A 22,023-nucleotide genomic window follows, 5' to 3' on the forward strand; every position below is an offset into this window, starting at 1 on the left:
AAGATTCCTGTCAAGCCCTCAGCAATTTCCTCTCTTGCCTCCTTCAGTGTTCTGGGGTAGATCCCATCAGGCCCTGGGGACTTATCCACCTTAATATTTTTAAAGACGCCCAACACCTTGTCTTTTTGGATCTTAATGTGACCCAGGCTATCTACTCACCCTTCTCCAGACTCAACATCCAACAATTCCTTCTCTTTGGTGAATACTGATGCAAAGTATTCATTTAGTACCTTGCCCATTTCCTCTGGCTCCACACATAGATTCCCTCCTCTGTCCTTCAGTGGGCCAACTCTTTCCCTGGCTACCCTATTGCTTTTTATATAAGTTTAAAAAGCATTGGGATTTTTCTTAACTCTATTTGCCAATGACTTTTCGTGACCCCTTTTAGCCCTCCTGACTCCATGCTTAAGTTCCTTCCTACTTTCCTTATATTCCACACAGGCTTCGTCTGTTCCCTGCTTTGTAGCCCTGACAAATGCCTCCTTTTTCTTTTTGGCGAGGCCTACAATATTTCTCATTATCCAAGGTTCCCGAAATTTGCCATATTTATCCATTTCCTCACAGGAACATGCCGGATCTGAATTCCTTTCAACTGACATTTGAAAGCCTCCCACATGTCAGATGTTGATTTACCTTCAAACATCCGCCCCCAATCTAGGTTCTTCAGTTCCCGCTTAATATTGTTATAATTAGCCTTCCCCCAATTTAGCACATTCACCATAGGTCCACTCTTATCCTTGTCCGCCAGCACTTTTAAACTTACTGAATTGTGGTCACTGTTCCCAAAATGCTCCCCTACTGAAACTTCTACGACCTGGCCAGGCTCATTCCCCAATATCAGGTCCAGTACCGCCCCTTCTCTAGTTGGACTATCTACACATTGTTTTAAGAAGCCCTCCTGGATGCTCCTTACAAACTCTGCCCCATCCAAGCCCCTAGCACTAAGTGAGTCCCAGTCAATATTGGGGAAGTTAAAGTCTCCCATCACAACAACCCTGTTGCTTTTACTACTTTCCAAAATCTGTCTACCTATTTGCTCCTCTGTCTCCCGCTGGCTGTTGGGAGGCCTGTAGTAAACCCCAAAATTCTGACTGCACCCTTCTTATTCCTGATCTCTACCCATATAGCCTCGCTGCCCTCTGACGTGTCCTCCTGCAGTACAGCTGTGTTATTCTCCCTAACCAGTTGCGCAACTCCTCCACTCCTTTTTCATCCTCCTCTATCCTTCCTAAATCATCTAAATCTTGGAACGTTTAGCTGCCAACTTGTCCTTCCCTCAACCAGGTCTCTGTAATGGCAACAACATCATAGTTCCAAGTACTAATCCAAGCTCTACGTTCATGGGGCTGTGTATTGTCTGTGTCCCAACCTGACCACAATTCCCATTATCCTTTGCGGGCGGCCATTTTAGATGGCTACAAGGTCGAGGATGAGCTGGTAGTTTGAGTGGAGGACAAGGGCAGGTGGGGTCCGGCATTCCATTGAACAGAATTTACATACAGTTATTCCAGCTTTGGCACCTGCACTCAGGATGCATCTTCCAATGTAAATGGATTATTTTAGAACACCATAAACCATAACACATTGCTGAAGTCTGCAATTTAAAAATGCCATTAGTATGATAACTAAAACCGGGTCCACACAGGCGCCGGAATGTGGCGACTAGGGGCTTTTCACAGTAACTTCATTTGAAGCCTACTTGTGACAAGCGATTTTCATTTCATTTCCTAAAGTTGTATAAGATTGAAAAGAGATCCTTGCACTATTCATTTTTTAAAAAATGGTTTCCTTTTCAGGTCCATCTTCAAACCCTTCATCTTTGTAGATAATGTCAAGCCAGTCCCTAAGACACAATCTCCAAGTTTTGGTGATGAGGACCCTGCGAAGCAGCAGCCTCGTTTCCAGAACAGACCTGACCGCAGGCATGAGCTGTACCAGGCACACCAATGTGCCAGATCACTTATGAAAGCTGAAGAGGTAGGAGATTTCCTGATGGCATTTACGCCATACTGTTTCTGCTCCCCACACAAACTCCTAGCTTTCTTAAGATTTTATTTTGATCAGACATAAATATGATTTTTAAGTGCCACTTAAAGAAAGACCCCCAATAATGCTCATGATGAGCATTTATACATGAGTGATGTACGTTATGGAGGATTCGATAGCTGCTTCCAGTCACGGGTCAAGTTCTTCTTAAATGTTCTATGTTGAAATTATATTTTTGATTAATAATATTGTGGACTTTTGCCTGACATATTTCAGCTTTAGATATGGCCTTTAATGATTTTGAAACAATCTTTTATTTCGCTAGCTGCATATGAAAGAAAAGATATCTCATTGTTCTTGCTTGACTTTGCTTTATTTCTCCAAATTGGGCCTGATGTCGTGCTGTTTGATTTCTGCAGTACAGGTTTGTTGATTCAACTGTTATGCTGATACACCACCACTATGTTTCGAACTAAGAAAAATGGAAACATTTGCACAAGTCTCTTTGTTTTAGGTTTTTAAGTCCCTGCCTCCAAATCTCAAAACCTTGGCCTTGCCTTTTCTTCTGGTAACTGACATCTTAAAGCTTTATGCAGTGATCGCCTGAACCACGTGAAACAGGAAGGTTCAGTCTTTGATTTTTGGTCTGATGTACCGTCAATTACCACAAGACGAGAATGGTGGAACAATCGAGGCTTTATTGAACAAGGTGTTGTGCCTCCTGTAGCTGGAACCAGAATGGCTGCAACGCAGGAGAGCACACACTTTTATACGCCGCTTGCTGGACGGAACCAGCAGGCAGGGAATTACCGTTGTACCAGTAATATACGGGCAGTGCCGTAATACACACAATATACCACTAGTGGTGACTACCATATTCACCCCCTGTTAAAAAAAGAGTCCAGCAGGGGTGATGGGAACATTACAAATTAAGTCTGTCACGATCGCCTCAGTCCTGGTGGTGATGTGGGCGGCGACTTGGTCACCTGTGACTCCGGGAGCGTGTTGTCCTCGTCTTCATCACCCCTGAGTGGATCCAGTGGGAGGACAGATCCTGCTGGGGTGGGGACTGCGGTGAGGTTCGCTGGAGGGTGAGTGGCGCCGGGGTGAATGAAGCAACCGGAGGGGGGGAGCGATGTCAGGTCGTGGGTCGTGGGTGGGGACTCAGCGGGTGCCAGGTCCCGGAGGGAGACTGTGTCTTGGCGCCCGTCGGGGTGTGCCACGTAGGCGTATTGCGGGTTTGCATGTAGGAGGTGGACTCTTTCGACCAAGGGGTCCGACTTATGGGTCCGCACATGCTTCCGGAGGAGGACGGGTCCAGGAAATGTCAGCCATGTTGGGAGCGAGACCCCGGAGTTCGACGTCCTGGGGAAGGCAAACACACGTTCATGAGGGGTCTCATTTGTGGCGGTGCAGAGAAGCGACCGGATAGAGTGGAGCGCGTCGGGGAGGACCAACTGCCAGCGGGAGACCGGGAGATGTTTAGACCGCAGGGTCAGCAGGACGGCCTTCCAGACCGTCCCGTTCTCCCACTCCACCTGCCCCTTTCCCCGGTGGTTTGTAGCTTGTCATCCTGCTCGAGGCGATGCCCTTGCTGAGCAGGAACTGATGCAGCTCATCACTCATAAAAGAGGATCCCCGATCGCTGTGGTTGTAGGTGGGGAAACCGAACAGCGTGAAGATGCTGTGCAGGGCTTTGATTATCGTGGTAGAAGTCATGTCGGGGCATGGGATGGTGAAAAGGAACCGGGAGTACTCGTCAATCATGTTGAGGTCAGTGGAGGGGAGGGGCCCTTTGAAGTCCACGCTGAAGCGTTCAAAGGGGCGGGAGGCCTTCACCAGGTGCACTGTATCTGGCCAGTTGAAGTGCGGCTTGCACTCTGCGCAGACTTGGCAGTCTCTGGTGACGGTCATGAATTCCTCAATGGAGTAGGGCAGGTTGACAAAGTGGAAGAACCGGGTGACCCCCGGGTGGCAGAGGTCATAGTGGATAACATGGAGTCGGTCCACTTGTGCGCTGGCACATGTATGGCGGGATAGGGCACCAGGGGGCTCGTTGAGCTTCCCCGGGCGATACAAGATCTCATAGTTATAGGTGGAGAGCTCGATCCTCCACCTCAAGATCTTGTCATTTTTGATATTGTCTCGCTGTGTATTATTAAACATGAAGGCAACCGACCGTTGGTCAGTGAGGAGAGTGAATCTCCTGCCGGCCAGGTAATGCCCCCAATGTCGCACAGCTTCCACAATGGCTTGGGCCTCCTTTTCGACAGAGGAGTGCCGAATTTCGGAGGCATGGAGGGTGCGGGAAAAGAAGGCCACGGGTCTGCCCGCCTGGTTGAGGGTGGCAGCCAGAGCTATGTCCGATGCATCGCTCTCCACCTGAAAGGGGAGGGACTCGTTGACCGCATGCATCGTGGCCTTGGCGATGTCCGCCTTGATGTGGTTGAAGACCTGGCGGGCCTTAGCCGTCAGGGGAAAAACTGTGGACTTAATGAGTGGGAGGGTCTTGTCCGCATAATTAGGGACCTACTGGCCATAATAGGAGAAAAACTCCAAGCATCGTTTCAGGGCCTTGGGGCAGTGGGGGAGAGGGAGTTCCAGGAGGGGGCGCATGCGGTCGGGCCCTAGGACTCCATTTTCCACGACGTAGCCAAGGATGGCCAAGCGGTTGGTGCGGAACACGCATTTCTCCTTATTGTATGTGAGGTTAAGGAGTTTGGCGGTCTGGAGGAATTTTTGGAGGTTTGCGTCGTGGTCTTGCTGATCGTGGCCGCAGATGGTGACGTTATCTATGTACGGGATGGTGGCCCGCAGTCCGTACCGGTCAACCATCCGGTCCATCTCTCGCTGGAAGACCGAGACCCCATTAGTGACGCCGAAGGGAACCCTAAGGAAGTGATAGAGGCGGCCATCTGCTTCGAACGCAGTGTATTGGCGGTCCTCCGGGCGGATGGGGAGCTGGTGGTAGGCGGACTTCAAGTCTACTGTGGAAAAGACTCGATACTGCGCAATCTGATTGACCATGTCAGATATGCGTGGGAGGGGGAACGTGTACCGATTGATGGCCTGACTGTAGTCAGTGACCATCCTGTGCTTCTCCCCAGTCTTCACTACCACTACTCTCCAGGGGCTGTTGCTGGCCTAATGACCCCCTCCCGCAGAAGCCGTTGGACCTCCTGTGGCGCACAAAGACTCCGTGAGACAAACAGAGTGAAGTCGATGAGGCTTTATTAAGCGTGTCTGTTCCCCAGCAGCCCAATAGTAAACTGGCATGCGGGGGAAGGCACCGGCTTCTTATACTTCGCCTTCAGGGCGGAGTATGAGGTCAACGGCCAACCAGGACCCGGGATCTGTCAGCCAATGACATTAGGGCTTCCAGTCCCACATGACCCCCAATACATACTACCACATTCACCCCTTGTCAAAAATGAACCCGGCGGGGTGATGCTTCGTATGGTGGTAAGGGTTTACAGTACTGGTCCTGGGAGGAGAGAACAGTTACATGGTAGGACCGTATTGGACAGTATCGTCCTGTTACAACTATTTACAGAGGATATGTGAAAACAAAATGTTCATTGGACAGTCCATCTTTGTTTTACATCGACGCCACGAGTCGGTCGGGCGGTCTGGTCGTCCGTGTCGATCGCCTCGGCCCCGGCGGTGGTGGTAGTGCTTGTACCAGCGTTGTCGCCTCCGGGAACCGCACGGTTTTAGCTGTCGGTGCAAAGGGGAGGGGGGCTGATCCTCCTGGGAAGGGGGCGGTCGCGGGGTGCGGCGGTGGCAGGAAGGGGGGCGGTTGGGTTGATGGTGCCGGGGGTGTGTGCGTGGTGCCGGCGGGCGCCAGATCCCGCAGGGAGACCGTGTCCTGTCGGCCGTCGGGGTACTCCACGTAGGCGTACTGGGGGTTTGCGTGGAGGAGGTGAACCCTTTCGACCAACGGGTCCGCCTTATGTGCCCGCACGTGCTTTCGGAGCAGGATGGGTCCTGGGGCCGCCAGCCAGGTCGGCAGCGACGTTCCAGAGGAGGACCTCCTAGGGAAGACAAGGAGACGCTCGTGAGGCGTTTGATTAGTGCTCGTACATAATAACGACCGGATGGAATGGAGAGCGTCCGGGAGGACCTCCTGCCACCGTGAAACTGGGAGATCCCTGGACCGTAGAGCCAGTAGGACGGCCTTCCAGACCGTGCCGTTCTCCCTTTCTACTTGCCCGTTCCCCCGGGGGTTGTAGCTGGTCGTCCTGCTTGAAGCTATACCCTTGCTGAGCAGGAACTGGCGCAGCTCGTCACTCATGAAAGAGGACCCCCTGTCGCTGTGGACGTATGCGGGGTAACCGAACAGTGTGAATATGCTGTTCAGGGCTTTAATGACTGTGGCCGCGGTCATGTCGGAGCAGGGAATGGCAAAAGGGAAGCGGGAGTATTCGTCCACTACATTAAGGAAATACGCGTTGCGGTCGGTGGAGGGGAGGGGCCCTTTGAAATCGAGACTGAGGCGTTCAAAGGGACGGGAAGCCTTAATCAGGTGCGCTCCATCTGGCCTGAAAAAATGCGGTTTGCATTCTGCGCAGATGTGGCAGTCTCTTGTGACTGTACGGATCTCCTCCAAGGAGTAGGGGAGATTGCGGGACTTGATGAAGTGGTAAAACCGAGTGACCCCCGGGTGGCAGAGGTCCTCGTGGAGGGCTTGGAGGCGGTCAATTTGTGCGTTGGCACATGTCCCGCGGGATAGGGCATCAGACGGCTCGTTCAGCTTTCCGGGCCGGTACAAGATCTCATAGTTGAAGGTGGAGAGTTCGATCCTCCACCGCAAGATCTTGTCGTTCTTGATCTTGCCCCGCTGTGCATTATCGAACATGAAGGCAACCGACCGTTGGTCAGTGAGGAGAGTGAATCTCCTGCCGGCCAGGTAATGCCTCCAATGTCGCACAGCCTCCACTATGGCTTGGGCTTCCTTTTCCACTGAGGAGTGGCGGATTTCTGAGGCGTGGAGGGTTCGGGAGAAAAAGGCCACGGGTCTGCCCGCTTGGTTAAGGGTAGCCGCGAGAGCTACGTCAGAGGCGTCGCTCTCGACCTGGAAGGGGAGGGACTCGTCGATGGCGCGCATCGTGGCCTTTGCGATGTCCGCTTTGATGCGGCTGAAAGCCTGGCAAGCCTCTGTCGACTGCGGGAAAGCCGTGGTCTGTATTAGGGGGCGGGCCTTGTCTGCGTACTGGGGGACCCACTGGGCGTAGTATGAAAAAAACCCCAGGCAGCGTTTCAGGGCTTTTGGGCAGTGCGGGAGGGGAAATTCCATGAGTGCGCGCATACGTTCGGGGTCGGGGCCTATTATCCCATTGCGCACTATGTAGCCCAGAATGGCTAGCCGATCGGTGCTAAAAACGCACTTGTCCTCATTGTACGTGAGGTTCAAGGCTTTGGCAGTCTGGAGGAATTTTTGGAGGTTGGCGTCGTGGTCCTGCTGATCGTGGCCGCAGATGGTTACATTGTCGAGGTACGGGAACGTGGCCCGTAACCCATGTTGATCAACCATTCGGTCCATTTCCCGTTGGAAGACCGAGACGCCGTTTGTGACGCCAAAAGGGACCCTTAGGAAGTGGTATAATCGCCCGTCTGCCTCGAAGGCTGTGTACTTGCGGTCACTTGGGCGGATGGGGAGCTGATGGTAGGCGGACTTGAGGTCCACGGTGGAGAAGACTTTATACTGGGCAATCCGATTGACCATGTCGGATATGCGGGGGAGAGGGTACGCGTCTAGTTGTGTGTACCTGTTGATGGTCTGGCTATAGTCAATGACCATCCTTTGTTTCTCCCCTGTCTTCACTACTACCACCTGCGCTCTCCAGGGACTATTGCTGGCCTGGATTATGCCCTCCTTTAGTAGCCGCTGGACTTCGAAGCGAATGAAGGTCGGTCCTGGGCGCTGTACCGTCTGCTCCTCGTGGCGACGGGTTTGCAATCCGGGGTGAGGTTCGCAAACAAGGACGGGGGTTGCACCTTGAGGGTGGCGAGGCCGCAGATAGTGAGTGGGGGTATGGGGCCGCCGAATTTAAACGTAAGGCTCTGTAGGTTACATTGAAAATCTAAGCCCAGCAAGGTGGGGGCACAGAGTTGGGGAAGGACGTTAAGTTTGTAGTTTTTGAATTCCCTCCCCTGTACCGTTAGGGTAACTATGCAGAATCCCTGGATCTGTACGGAGTGGGATCCTGCGGCTAGGCAAATCTTTTGTGCGCTGGGGTAGGTAGTTAAGGAACAGCGTCTTACCGTGTCGGGATGTATAAAACTTTCCGTGCTCCCGGAGTCGACTAGGCATGGCGTCTCGTGGCCGTTAATTAGGACCGTTGTCGTCGTCGTCTGGAGAGTCCGGGGCCGAGCCTGATCGAGTGTAACCGAAGCGAGCCGTGGTTGTAGTAGTGGGGTGGGGTCCGTTGTTGCCGTCCAAGAGGACGTCGGGGATGGATAAAATGGCCGCCCCCATACCTCGCCCGTAGATGAGGGGTCACAAGATGGCGTCGGGGGTGGACAAAATGGCCGCCCCCATGCGTCGTACAGGTCGGGGGCGGTCCAAGATGGCGGGTCCCCTCCTCCCCTCGTGGTGGTCGGGACCCAAAATGGCGGCGTCTGCGGGTCGCACATTGAGTGCTGGGGGGTCTGGGGGGCGCTACTCACCGACGGGCGTCGGCTACACCTCCGACCTGATGAAGGTCCTGTTCTGGGCACTGTACCATCTTCTCCTGGTGGCGACGGGTTTGCAGTCCGGGGTGAGGTTCGCAAACAGGGAAGGTGGAGCGACCTTAAGAGTCGTGAGGCCGCAGACGGTGAGGGGGGGTAGGGGTCCGCCGAATTTTAAAGTCAGGCTTTGGAGATGGCACTGAAAATCCAGGCCGAGCAACAGGGCAGTGCAGAGGTGGGGGAGGACGTAGAGGTGGGGAAGGACGTAGAGCCGGAAGTTGCTGAACTCTACGCCCTGGACGGTGAGGGTCGCGATACAGCACCCCTGGATTTAAACGGAATGGGATCCGGAGGCTAGGGAGATTTTCTGGGTGACGGGGTGTACCAGGAGGGAGCAGCACCTTACCGTAGTGGGGTGGATGAAACTCTCTGTGCTCCTGGAGTCAAAGAGGCAGGTCGTCACGTGCCCATTGATCTTCACCGTCGTCGTAGCGGTCGCGAGGTTGCGGGTCCGAGACTGATCCAGGGTGACGGAGGCGAGCTGCGGAAGATGCTGGGAGGTCCCAGGCTGATCCGCAGTGGCGGAGGTAGCGGTAGGCGGCGAACGGTCAGACAAGCAGAGGTCCTGAGGCGCGGTCCAAAACGTCGGCGCCCACGGGGTGCACATGGCGAGCGGCATCAAAGATGACGGCGCCCACGGGCCTCACGTGGCTTGCGGTTGTGAAGATGGCGGCGCCCAGGGGCCGCACGTGGCTTGCGGTTGTGAAGATGGCGGCGCCCAGGGGCCGCACGTGGCTTGCGGAGGGGAAGATGGCGGCACCCCTGGGTCGCACGTGGGGGGTGTAGAAATGCTGGGCCTGGAAACGACGGCAACCGACCGGGCCTGGAAAACAGAAACAAAGTGTCCTTTCTTCCCACACTTGTTGCAGGTCGCGCCCCGCGCCGGGCAGCGCTGCCTGGGGTGTTTGTTTTGCCCGCAAAAACAACACTTGGGGGAGGCCCCACAGAGTTGGCTGGCTGCCGCGCAGCGCAGGCTTGCGGTGAGCTGGAGTCGGCAGCTGGTGGGGCCCGCGATGCCCATGAGGGTGCCGCGCGGTCAGGGGCGTAGGACTGCACGTTAGGGGAGGCCACTTCTAATGAATTAGCGAGCTGCCTAGTCCCCGCAAGATCGGGCGTACCCCCTTCCAATAGCCGCTGGCGGACGTACGCTGACTTCATGCCCGTGACATAAGCGTCTCAAATTAAAAGTTTGGTGTGTTGGAATGCCGAAACTGCCTGGCAGTCACAGTTCCTACCTAGGATCTGCAGGGCCTGCAAGAAATCGTCCAGAGTCTCCCCGGGGAGTTGCTGTCTCGTGGCCAGGAGGTGCCTGGCGTACACTTGATTCACCGGTCCCTTCAGGAGCTTCATTGCTTCGGAGTAGGTGGGCGCATCCCGGATGAGGGGAAAATGTCAGGGCTCACCCGTGAGTAGAGGACTTGGAGCTTCTGCGAGTCCAAGCGTTATTCAGCGGCTGCTCTGAGGTAGCCTTCGAAGCAAGCTAGCCAGTGGTCAAAGGTGGACGTGGCGTTGGCTGTTTGGGGGCTCAGCTGCAGGCAATCAGGCTTGATGAGGAGATCCATCTTTTAAAATCCTCTTTTAAAATCTTGTTCAATAAATTGATGGACCGTCAATTACCACGAGACGAGAATGGTGGAACAATCGAGGCTTTATTGAACAAGATGTTGTGCCTCCTGTAGCTGGAACCAGAATGGCTGCAGCGCAGGAGAGCACACACTTTTATACGCAGCCTGCTGGGCGGAGCCAGCAGGCAGGGATTTACCGTCGTACCAGTAATATACGGGCAGTGCCGTAATACACACAGTATACCACTAGTGGTGACTACCACATGGTCCAAGCTATTGGTTATTGTTGACCATGGTTATGGTTAGGGTGTGCTGCATGTGACGTGGATGGTGGTGGAGGTTTCTTCAAAAAATTATTTTACGTGGTGTGGTTATCTCTGGCTCGGCCAGTGTTTATTACCCACCCCAAATTGCTCTCTTATGGTGGTGGTGAGCCGCCACTTTGAATTGTTGCAGTCCTTGTGGTTTAAATATATCCACAGTGAAATTAAGAGGAGTCGAGTGGCTAAATTACCTACACTTCATGTTTCGGCCATGCTTGGTTCTACAATCAGTTTCAGAAACAAGCCTATTATTTTTAAAATAAATTTAGAGTACCCAATTCTTTTGTTTTTTCCAATTAAGGGGCAATTTTAGCGTGGCCAATCCATCTAACCTGCGCATCTTTGGGTTGTGGGGGTGAAACCTACACAGACACGGGGAGAATGTGCAAACCCCACGCGGACAGTGACCCAGAGCCGAGATTCAAACTATCTTCAGCCAGGAGAGCTGAATGGATGGTGCATCTCAACTCCTCTAGATCCCCAACATCTCAGATGCCACTCTTTAGCCAATTTACTTTGATTTAGTGAAACCGATATATTCAAAACAACTTTTTCAATATAACCATTTTTCTCCATAGGAGCCTGGACAGAAGCTTTGGCAAACTATGCTGGATCTGGAAAAACAAGGTGTGGAAGCCATGCAGGATATCTTGAAGTGTGAAGGACCTGTTGATCCTTCGGAAGTGGTGGACCTCTTTTATGATTGTGTGGACACCGAAATAAAATTTTACAAGTGACGTATGTGCAAGCTTCTTGTTTTATGCTAACAAACAACAATTAGTTCTTAGAATACAGCACCAAATGTGCTTCAAACTTTATTTATAGAAATGCGAATAGCGAAACATTTTTGAGCACAATGACGAATGTGATATAAAATAGTTACTTTAGAGATATTAGTTACTGTAATGTAGAGATAGGCCAGTCTCATTCTGGTGAGTTCACAGACAAAGGATTTCAGACCGCATGGCAAAGCAGGAAGAGGTGTGTCCACCATAGGAGGAGAAAAGGATGCTGGGTAATAGGGGCCAGAGGAAGGGATTGGAAGTGAGCCAATCAGAATGTCTGACTAGGTCAGGAGGGGTATAGGCTGACCTATGGGAATCGTGTATGTGAAACTTGATACCATTTGAGTTGATTTGCAGAGATCCCTTTGTCTCTTTGTTCATTTGCTTTCCGGGATGTAGGAGACTGGATGTGTCCTATGCTTCTGTGAAATGAAACAAGCTTGCAAGCTAAATAAAATAACTAATGCTGTACCTGCAAATCCATCTCGACTTTTATTGAGGCCAGACTGACGGGTAAAGAAACTTGGGATTCTACACAATGCTAAAGTATTCTTAAAGTGATCTATCCGAGAAAACAACTGTAGTGAGGTTAGATTGTTGAAATATGAAATGTTTTATAAAAGTATTTGAAACAGGATAACAAAATAACATGTTCATGAAATTCAGTAACATGTATAGTGGAGGATTTTGATGTATGTACAGCAAAGGTATACTGAAGGGTCAGATCGCATCTGTGGTGAGAAAGCGAGTTAATAACGTGATAGGCCTGAAACGTCAACTCTGTTTCTCTCCACAGATGTTGCCTGACCTGTTGCGTATTTCCAGCATTTCCTGTTATAATTTCAGATTCTTGGGGATTTGGTTTTATATTTTAATGAATGCAGTTGTGAACTAACGCATTTTTGATTTCAGGTTAAAAATTTAAGTGTTTGTAATCGGGAAAACTGAATATAAATGGGTTTAACGCATCTAAAAAAAAAATTCTTTTCAAAATTCTTCAAACCATGCTTACAGCTATTTTGCAAAGTATAATGCTGAAAGGAGTTAGAATACATCGGTAGCTGCCATCCCAGAACCCTTTTCCTTCATGTAATACATACCGTTGACTACATAAGATGAGAGGAACTAAAGATATGCTCTACATTTAAAGCTGTCCATTTGTACAAAGAGATGAAAGATGACCTTCACCAGTCAGTGATGGTAGTCGGGGAGGCTTGTATATCTTGACGCTTCCAATTCTATCATTTTTTTAAATTTAATTTTTTAATAATTTTTTGTTTAAAACAAATTTGTAACATATCCAGAGAGATCACATGGCCTATGCAAAGGGCCTTAACATGGGAAAGAATAAACATGTTAACAAAACATTTCCCCTATCACCTCTGTTTGCCATGCCCCATGTGTTCAACTAAACTAACGTGGCTCTAACCCCCCCCCCCTCAGGTGCTGCTGCTATCGGTGCGACTCTCTCCCTCAGGGGATCCCTCGACACCCCCCCCCTTTAAGTCTCCTCTGCTCCCCTTCCCGTCTGCCTCCCCCCCCCCCCCCCCCCCCAACCTCCCTCAGGGGATCCCTCGACACCCCCCCCCTTGCCCCATAAGTCTCCTCTGCTCCCCTTCCCGTCTGCCCCCCCCCAACCTCCCCCACCCCCCGAGGCCCGACCTGCCAGGCCAGCCCTGCGCTTGGCCCTAACCCGCCCCTCCTCCTACTCTCCCTGGTGCCCCCTGACCTCCGCTAGCTACGCTGACCCCTGCCCTTGGCGCCTGTCTGTCTCCTACCTGAGTGCTCGGGCCCTCCCCTCGCACACCAAGGACCCATTAACCTGATCGTATCTCCCTGTGCCCTTCCATGTCCCCTGTTCAGCCCCTAGCCCATCCCCCTCTCCGAGGCCCCGATCTCCCGCCAAAAGGTACCAAGCGCGGGACCCCCTTTGCAGGGCCCCTCTCTTTACCCCCCCCCCCCCCCCCCCCCCCCCCCCACTCGAGGCAATCTCCCACAAACACCCCACACTGTGCGCCCTCCAGCCCCCGCTCCCTGTCCCGGCTGAAAACAATCTTGGATATAACATTACAGCACATGATAATCTAACAAACCGACACCACACAAAAGCTCTGGGAGCCCAGAGTCCCTTAGTTCAAGTCCAGCTTCTTCTTTCAAGAAAAAAAAATCACTCCTAATCAGAGCAAGTTAGGTTAACAGACCACCGCCACCGTACAGCACTGAAAAAACCAAGCGCCCTTTCACAGAATCATAGAATTTACAGTGCAGAAGGAGGCCATTCGGCCCATCGAGTCTGCACCGGCTCTTGAAAAGAGCACCCCACCCAAGGTCAACACCTCCACCCTATCCCCATAACCCAGCAGCCCCACCCAACACTAAGGGCAATTTTGGACACTAAGGGCAATTTATCATGGCCAATCCACCTAACCTGCACATCTTTGGACTGTGGGAGGAAACCGGGGCACCCGGAGGAAACCCACGCACACACAGGGGAGGACGTGCAGACTCCGCACAGAGAGTGATCCAAGCCGGAATCGAACCTGGGACCCTGGAGCTGTGAAGCAATTGTGCTATCCACAATGCTACCGTGCTGCCGGTTCAAGTCCAGCTTCTTTTCTTTGATAAAAGTCCAAAACAGCTCCGGTGTCTCAAAATAGTAGTGGAGTTCCTCAAACGTAACCCACAGCTTCGCAGGATACAGCATTCCAAACCTCACCTTTTTGTAGAGGGCTGCCTTTACCTTGATGAATCCTGCACGTCTCTTGGCCAGCTCCGTCCCCAAATCCTGGTAAATGCGCACCTCACAATTCTCCTATCTGCTGCTCCTCTCCGCCTTGGCCCATCGCAGCACACGTTCCCTGTCAGCAAGCCAGTTAAAGTGGAGCACCAAGGCCCTCGGTCGGTTGCCCATCCTGGGCTTCCTTGCGGGGGCTCTATGCGCCCCATCCAACTCCAGAGGATTGGGCGAAGGCCTCCGGCCCCATCAGCGCCTCGAGCATACCTTTCACGTATGCACCCACATCTGACCCCTCGCAGCCCTCGGGGAGGCCAACGATCCTTAAATTCTGCCTCCTGGTTCTGTTCCTCAGCTCTTCAAGCTGCTCCTGCATCCTCCTCTGACGGGCGTTCAGCTCTTCCACCTCGTGCTCCAGCTCCGCCACCATGTCCGCCTGGCTGGAGAGCTTCACCTCGACCTCTCTGACCGCCTTCTCCTGGACCGCCTGCGCCTCGACCATTCGGTCCATTACCGCCCTCATCGGGTCCAACGTGTCCCTCTTCAAGTCGGCAAAGCAGTTCTTAAAAAACTCCATCTGCTGCTCCCTTGGCCAGTGAGCCTCCGGTCCCTGCCGTCCGCCATGTTTCGCCGCCTGGCCTGTGGTCCCCGCTGCTCCCGCTTCGAGCCATGCCGCTCCACTCGACCACTTCTGGTCCAGCTGCTCATACTCTGGTGTGGGGAAGCCTCTTCCCTTTCGTCTCCTCAACCTAACCAGGTCATTTGTCCCGCAAAAGTCCGTTTAACAGGTCCGTTTGCCCATTGCGGGCGGGAGCAATCCGACCTGCGACCTGCTTCCTCAAGGGCGCCACCGGAAGTCTCGGAAACGCACATTCCAATTCTATCATGATGAACTCAAATTCTTTCATTAAACGTCTGAGGATAATTTCCAGTTTTATTCATGTTGGGCCCTAAAAAGACTTTGATTTCTTCAAAATATTCTAAGTATGACTATGAGGCATAAATAGCAATTAGTGAAAAATACATTTTTAACAGTTATGAAGAAAGTGTCTACTACAAGAGCAACAAATGAATGGGTGAATATAACAAGATGCTCAGCGCAAAATATTGTGGTGGTTCAAAACCAATTGGATGCCAACATTATCGCATTAGAGGAATGAGCCTCCATGAACTTCCTGTATCCCTATTTTTTTAATTATGTTCTGAAATGCTTTTTTTCTTTTGCAGCTGGTAGCAGTTGCCCCATTGGTCTTTATAGGCCTCTCTGGAAAAAGGTGAGAGGGTTCTTCAAGACAAAATATTGTCTCTTCAAATGAAATACAAAAGCGAAGATTTACACATGCTTGGTTGGTCTCCTTTTCCAGATATTTCAGCTACTCTCTGAGTGAAAATTTCATACATCCAATTGTGTATTGTCCTAATCTTTGTGTCCAGTGGTAGAAAATATTGTTTTTTTAAGTGTATGCATGCAGTTAGATATAAAGCAGCCTATTCTAAATGCTTTATGTTTGTGACAATGGCATTTACATTCTTCAAAATCATTAATCGAGTAAAGAATAATAGCCAGGTGACAAAGAAACAGCGTAATCTGCATTGAGCTATGATTGATGCTCTTTGTATGGTAGTTTTGTAAATTTGTTTGTGGTGGTTCTTGTCAAATTTGAATTGGACAGACCTTCATTCTGTCCATGGTTAACATACAAGTTGTGCTTTGGAATTTCTTATTTACTACATTTAATAGCTATTGAGTCTTGTGTCACTCAATATATCGCAGCTGCCACAGCATTGGGACATGAACATTCCTTTAATATGAATAAAAATTCCAGAACTTAGGAAACCGATAAATATCATAATTAAATGAAAATTCCATACATAGTATATATTGTGAAGGGAGAGTGTGCTACGTCCTGTTCCTGGCTGTCGGTTACAGCTGCATTCATAAATTGTTCCAAGCTTTGCTCCTGCAATTGATATCAACATTTCATGTATTTGCACCCTTAAGCATCACTTCTAGCTATCCTTTGTTCTTTAATATCGTTTCCATGACCGATGCATTCAGGATATTTTCTGGTTTACTAATTGCTTTTCCTAAACTGCAGCTTGTGGTTACTGTTCAAGTAAACATGATGTATGTAGTTAATTTCTCAGCTACCTGTTGAGTGATGATGAATTGTTCAGCTGCTATCACGTAATTATGAACCCAGCGCAATTAGTGATCATCCATGGATCTTCTTCTTTTGAATCCCAATTATCCCAAGTTACATTGTTTCAATAACATAATAAATTTGAGTTGAATCCTGTAATAGTTCAAGATGACTTTGTAGCAATTATATTGATTACTGATTTGTAAATTAGTTCCAGCTTAATCATTAACTAAAATAATCCATAATGAGCAACTTTGTGTCAACATTTGATGATTTTAAATGATCAGTCTCAATTGGACGATAGTTAACCGGCATCATTGGCTCTTAACTTTACAACACCACATGATCAGTATATTTTCAATTGTAGTATAACTTGGAAAGCCGGATTGCATGTTATATATCGTGTCGAGATGTGAGTCCTGTACTTATAATCAGCAGCTCCAATCTGTGGACAGCAAGACTGAAGAATATGTACTACGTGGCAAGATTGAGTGCCCTGTTTGGCTATTACAGTGATATTAGTTTTATTCTTTCTTTCGTCATGTTGGCTCTGGTCTGACCATTTTTAAAATTAACGATTGAAGTCTGTCAAGATGATGGAAATTTCAGTACCTCACTAGAACTGATGTCAGAATCACTTTCTCTATTAACAACCATGATGTGGATTGGACGGTATTTCCTCTGGCAGAATAGTGATATGCAGAGAATAATAAACTGATTAAAGCATTAATGTTTTGCGTTGCCGCTGTGCATATATACATCTCCTGGGTCAATGGACAGTGGAAGCTTCCATTAATTTGTAGGCCTTTTTTGTTCATACAAAAATTTGTATAACTGTATTCTATAACTAGCTACCAAATCCTGAGACGACAAATTCATGATTATCTCAGCACCCTGTTAGTTCACATTTGAAAAGCATACACCAGCTTTTATAATAAAAAACCTTGCCAGCATTTATTATACAAAATAAACCCAATAACTAAGAGATAAATGTTCTCTAAAGCTGTTGAATCATCATCATACACATTTGTAAACTTTAAGAAATGTGTATTATCCTTTTTATTGCCTCATTTTATTGTTTTAAAACACAATATGCCATTCTGCCACAGAACACAACTTCAGCTTTCCCTCATTGGGGGCTCTATATCTCTCACTGAGGATTACTCATTGTTGGGATTGCAAAACATGAAAAGATGATTAATGTGCAACAGTCTGTCGCTCATAGGTCCACTGTGCTCTGGTGGATTTGTGGTGTGCAAGTTTGTACTTTGAGATTTCCCATGTAAATGCACGATGCTCTACAATGCTGTACCTATCTTTGCATTGCTGCTGTATAGGGTGACGGTGTACCAAGCTCAGCACTGTAGTTGTAGGGAGATGATGTATCAAATTAAGCACTGTTATTGTATGGGGTGATAGTGTACCAAATCCAGCACTGTTGTTGTATAATGACAGTGTACCAAATGCAGCACTGCTGTGGTATAATGGCACAGTGGTTAGCACTGCTGCCTCACAGCACCAGGGACCCAGATTTATATTCTGGCCTTGGGAGTCTGGAGTTTGCACATTCTCCCTGTGTCTGCGTGGGTTTCCTCTGGATGCTCTGGTTTCCTCCCACAATACAAAGTTGTGCAGGTTAGGTGGATTGGCCATGATAAATTGTTGCTTAGTGTCCAAAAGGTTTAGTGGGGATACTGGATTTTTTAGAGTTATAGAATTTGCAGTGTAGAAGGAAGCTATTCGGCCCATCGAATCTGCACCGGCCCTTGAAAAGAGCACCCTACCCAATCCCACACCTCCATCCTATCCCTGTAACCCCACCCCACCTTTTTGAACACTAAGGGCAATTTAACATGGCCAACACACCTAACCTGAACATCTTTGGATTGTGGGAGGAAACCAGAGCACCCGGAGGAAACCCATGCAGACACAGGGAAAACGTGCAAACTCTGCACGGACAGTGTCCGAATTGAACCTGGGAGCCTGGAGCTGCGAAGGAACTGTGCTAGCCACTGTGCTGCCCTTTGCGGGGATAGGGTGGGGGTGTGGACCTTGGTAGGGTCCCCTTTCAGAGAGTCAGTGCAGACCGATGGGCTGTAGAAATTGTTGGCACTGTGCTGTAGGCACTGTAGGGATCCTATGATAATGACGGTGTACTAAATGTAACACTGCCATTATATGACTATCAAATGCAACACTGCTGTTGTAATGAGGTGTACCCAATGCAACACTACTGTTGTGTAATGACAGTGCACTAAATGCAACATTTCTGTAATAGAGAGACACCAAGTGGAATTCAGCAGCTTCACAAGAGAAAGAAGAACATGGGAAGTAACCCCAGGCTGCTCTTGTGCATCCTCTAGTGGTAAGTCATAAAGTAAAATAGAAATATGGAGGAGCAAATGAAAGTACAAAACTTCTTAAAGTATTGATAGTTTTTTTTGTTTTCAAGAAAAATCTACAGTGGTAGGCAATCTTTCTTACTCCATCACATGAGTTGAGGTGATAGAAAAATCTGGATTAGAAATTTTTCTGAGACTAGTTTATTGACATTTGCAGTAGAGTTGCTCAATGTGGGCCTTTTTCACTGTGTGGGAAGCAGTTGAATGTTCAAATGGAGCCCTCGGTAGTCTGGTTACTGAATCATGTTGGAAATTGCTTGAAACCAGGTGCATGTGATCATTGGTTTGTTCAGTCAGTAGGTACTTTTTCAATAAAGCAAAGCTCCCGAGTTTCACTTTGTAATTAAAAAAAAATCTAAAATCTCTACTTTTCCTTTTTGTGCAATGCAAATATATCATTGAGATAAAAGATAAATCTGTAAAATGGAATCTTGCGACGAGATTTATCTTGTCAATTACGTCTAAATAGGTAAAATCATATCGATATTATATCTATGCAAATTTGGAACAATAAAACATTAAATAGAAACATACATAGAAATAGGAGGAGGTCATTTGGCCCTTCAAGCCTACTCCGCCATTCATTATGATCATGGCTGATAATCAAGTTCAATATCTTGATCTCCCCCCTCCCCTCCCCCCATATCCCATGACTTCCTTAGCCCCAACAGCTATATCTAATTCGTTCTTGACATTACACAAAATTTTGGCCTCAACTACTTTCTGTGGCAGTGAATTCCATAGGTTAACCACTCTGGGTTAAAAGAGTGAGGGAAGAAATTTGTCCTCGCCTCAGTCCTAAAAGGTTTACCTGAGTGGACTCGCCGATACTAAGGACATTCAAATGGTCATTGGATAGACATATGGACAATCAAGGAATAGTGTAGATGGGCTTTAGAGTGGTTTCACAGGTCGGCGCAACATCGAGGGCCGAAGAGCCTGTACTGCGCTGTAATGTTCTATGAAAGGTTATGGGAATAGGGGGGTGGGTATGGGTGGAGTGCTCATTTGAAGGGTCGGTGCAGACTCAATGGGTTGAATGGCCTCCTTCTGCACTGTAGGAATTCTATGATACCCGTTATCCTCAAACCGTGACCCCTAGTTCTGGACTCCCCCACCATCAGGAACATTCTTTCTGAATCTACCCTGTCTAATCCTGTTGGAATTTTAGAAGTTTCTGTGAGATCTCCTCTCACTTTTCTAAACTGAATATAATCCTAACTGACTTAGTCTCTCCTCGTATGACAGTCAATCCATCCCAGGAATCAGACTGGTAAACCTTCGCTGCACTTCCCCCATAGCAAGAACGTCCTTCCTCCGATAAGGACACCAAAACTGTGCACAATACTCCAGGTGTACCGTATACAATTGTAGTAAAACATCCCTATTCCTATACCCAAATCCTCTCTCGATCAATTTAAAAAAAAATTTTTTTTTTTAAATTCTCCTTTTTCACATTTTCGCCCACATTTACATCCATCAACAATAAACAATAATCAGCAAGATATGTCAGTCCCCATAATAACAACGATCCCATCTACCCACCAACCCCCAAACCTCAACCTGCATGTTTACATAAACAAATGACAAAAAGGAATCAGGGATTACCCGTAGTCACCCTTAATCTTACACAGCTCCCCCCCCCCCCCCAAAACCCCCGGTCTCCAGCTCCTCCTGTCCACTGCCTCTTGTAAAACTCCTCCTCCCAACCTCGGTTCCTTCCCCCCAACTTTCCACCCCGGCTAGACAACTCGGACCCTGTATCCTCTCGCTATCAAGGCCAACATACCACTTGACTTCTTTACTGCCTGCTGTACCTGTGCGCTTACTTTCAGCGACTGTTGCACAAAAACACCAAGGCTTTGCTGAGTATCCACCTCTCAATTTACACCCCTTCAAATAATAATCTGCCTTCATATTTTTGGTACCAAAGCGGAAAGCCTCGCATTTATCCACATTATACTGCATCTGCCATGCATATACCCACTCACTCAGAAGCCTGTCCAAATCCCACTGAAGTATCTCTGCATCCTCCTCAAAGCTCACCCTCCCACCCAACTTTGTATCATCTGCATATTTGGAGATCATACATTTATTTAGTTTCCTTGTCCAAATAATTAATATACACTGCGAAGTTGGGATCCTAGCATAGATCCCTGCGGTACCCCACTAGCCAATGCCTGCCAATTGGAAAAAGGCCCATTTATTCCTACTTTTGCTTCCCGTCTGCTGACCAGCTTTCTATCCATCTCAAGACACTACCTGCAATCCTATACACTTTAATTTTACATAGTAATCTGCTATGTGAGACCTTGTCGATAGCCTTCTGAAAGTCTAAATAAACCACATCCCTAGTCAACTCTACTAGTTACGTCTTCAAAGAATTCTAGTAGATTTGTAAAGCAAGATTTCCCTTTCGTAAATCCATGCTTTGTCTGAAGGGGCGGCATGGTGGCACAGTGGTTAGCATTGCTGCCTCACAGTGCCAGGGACCCGGGTTCAATCCCGGCCTTGAGTGACTGTGTGGAGTTTGCACATTCTCCCCCTGTCTGCGTGGGTTTCCTCCGGGTGCTTTTGTTTCTTCTCTCAGTCCAAAGATGTGAAGGTTAGGTGGATTGACCATGTTTGTTTGCCCCTTAGTTTTCAAAGATGTGTTAGGGTTCCGGGTAGAGGGCGGGGGTGAGCCTAGCGAGGGTGCTCTTTCAGAGAGTCGGTGCAGCCTTGATGGGCGAAATGGCCTCCTTCTGTACTGTAGGAGTTCTATGGTACCACTGCTTTCCAGATGCACTATGAAATCCTTAATAATGGACACTAGCAACTTCCCTACTACCGATGTTGGGCTCACAGCTCTATAGATACCTGTTTTCTCTACCTCCCTTTTTGAATAGCGGGATTATATTAGCTACCCTCCAATTTGTAGGACCCATTCCAGAGTCCAAAGAATTTTGGAAAATGACCATCAACGAATCTGCAATTTCTAGGCCATTTAAGTATTCTGGGATGAAGATTATCAGGCCTTGGGAGATTTATCCGCTGTCAATCCCATTAATTTCCCCAAACCATGTCTTTACTAATATTAAATGCGTTCAGCTCCTCACTAAAACTTATGTTTCTCAGAACCTCCGGTACATTATTTGTGTCTTTGTTTGAGAAGACGGAAGCAAAGTATGAATTTCGTTCCTCAGCCTTTTCTTTGTTCCCAGTTATGAATTCCCCCATTTCTGACGGGTTCAGTCAAAGCATCAAGAAGGAATTGGATTATTATCTGCAGGGTTATAGGGAGAAGACGGGAATGGCATTCGGTGAATTGTTCATTTGGAGATCTGGCTGAAGAACAGGCCAAATCGCCACC

At 48.8% G+C, this 22,023-nt stretch overlaps 1 protein-coding gene across 5 annotated transcripts in view; it reads left to right on the top strand.

Moving 5' to 3' along the window:
• Window positions 1-17,010, top strand: part of LOC140425258 (secernin-1-like) — a 159,353-nt gene extending 142,343 nt beyond the window's left edge. For all 5 annotated transcript variants that reach the window (XM_072509378.1, XM_072509376.1, XM_072509377.1 and 2 more), the window contains 3 exons: window positions 1,797-1,977; window positions 11,185-11,344; window positions 15,353-17,010. In XM_072509378.1, coding sequence (XP_072365479.1) covers window positions 1,797-1,977; window positions 11,185-11,343 — 340 coding nt within the window. In that variant the 3' untranslated portion in view covers window position 11,344; window positions 15,353-17,010. The remainder of the gene's footprint in view (window positions 1-1,796; window positions 1,978-11,184; window positions 11,345-15,352) is intronic.
• Window positions 17,011-22,023: the final 5,013 nt, after the last annotated feature.

This window comes from Scyliorhinus torazame, chromosome 6 (assembly GCF_047496885.1).
Source record: "Scyliorhinus torazame isolate Kashiwa2021f chromosome 6, sScyTor2.1, whole genome shotgun sequence".
Taxonomy (NCBI): Eukaryota; Metazoa; Chordata; class Chondrichthyes; order Carcharhiniformes; family Scyliorhinidae; genus Scyliorhinus; species Scyliorhinus torazame.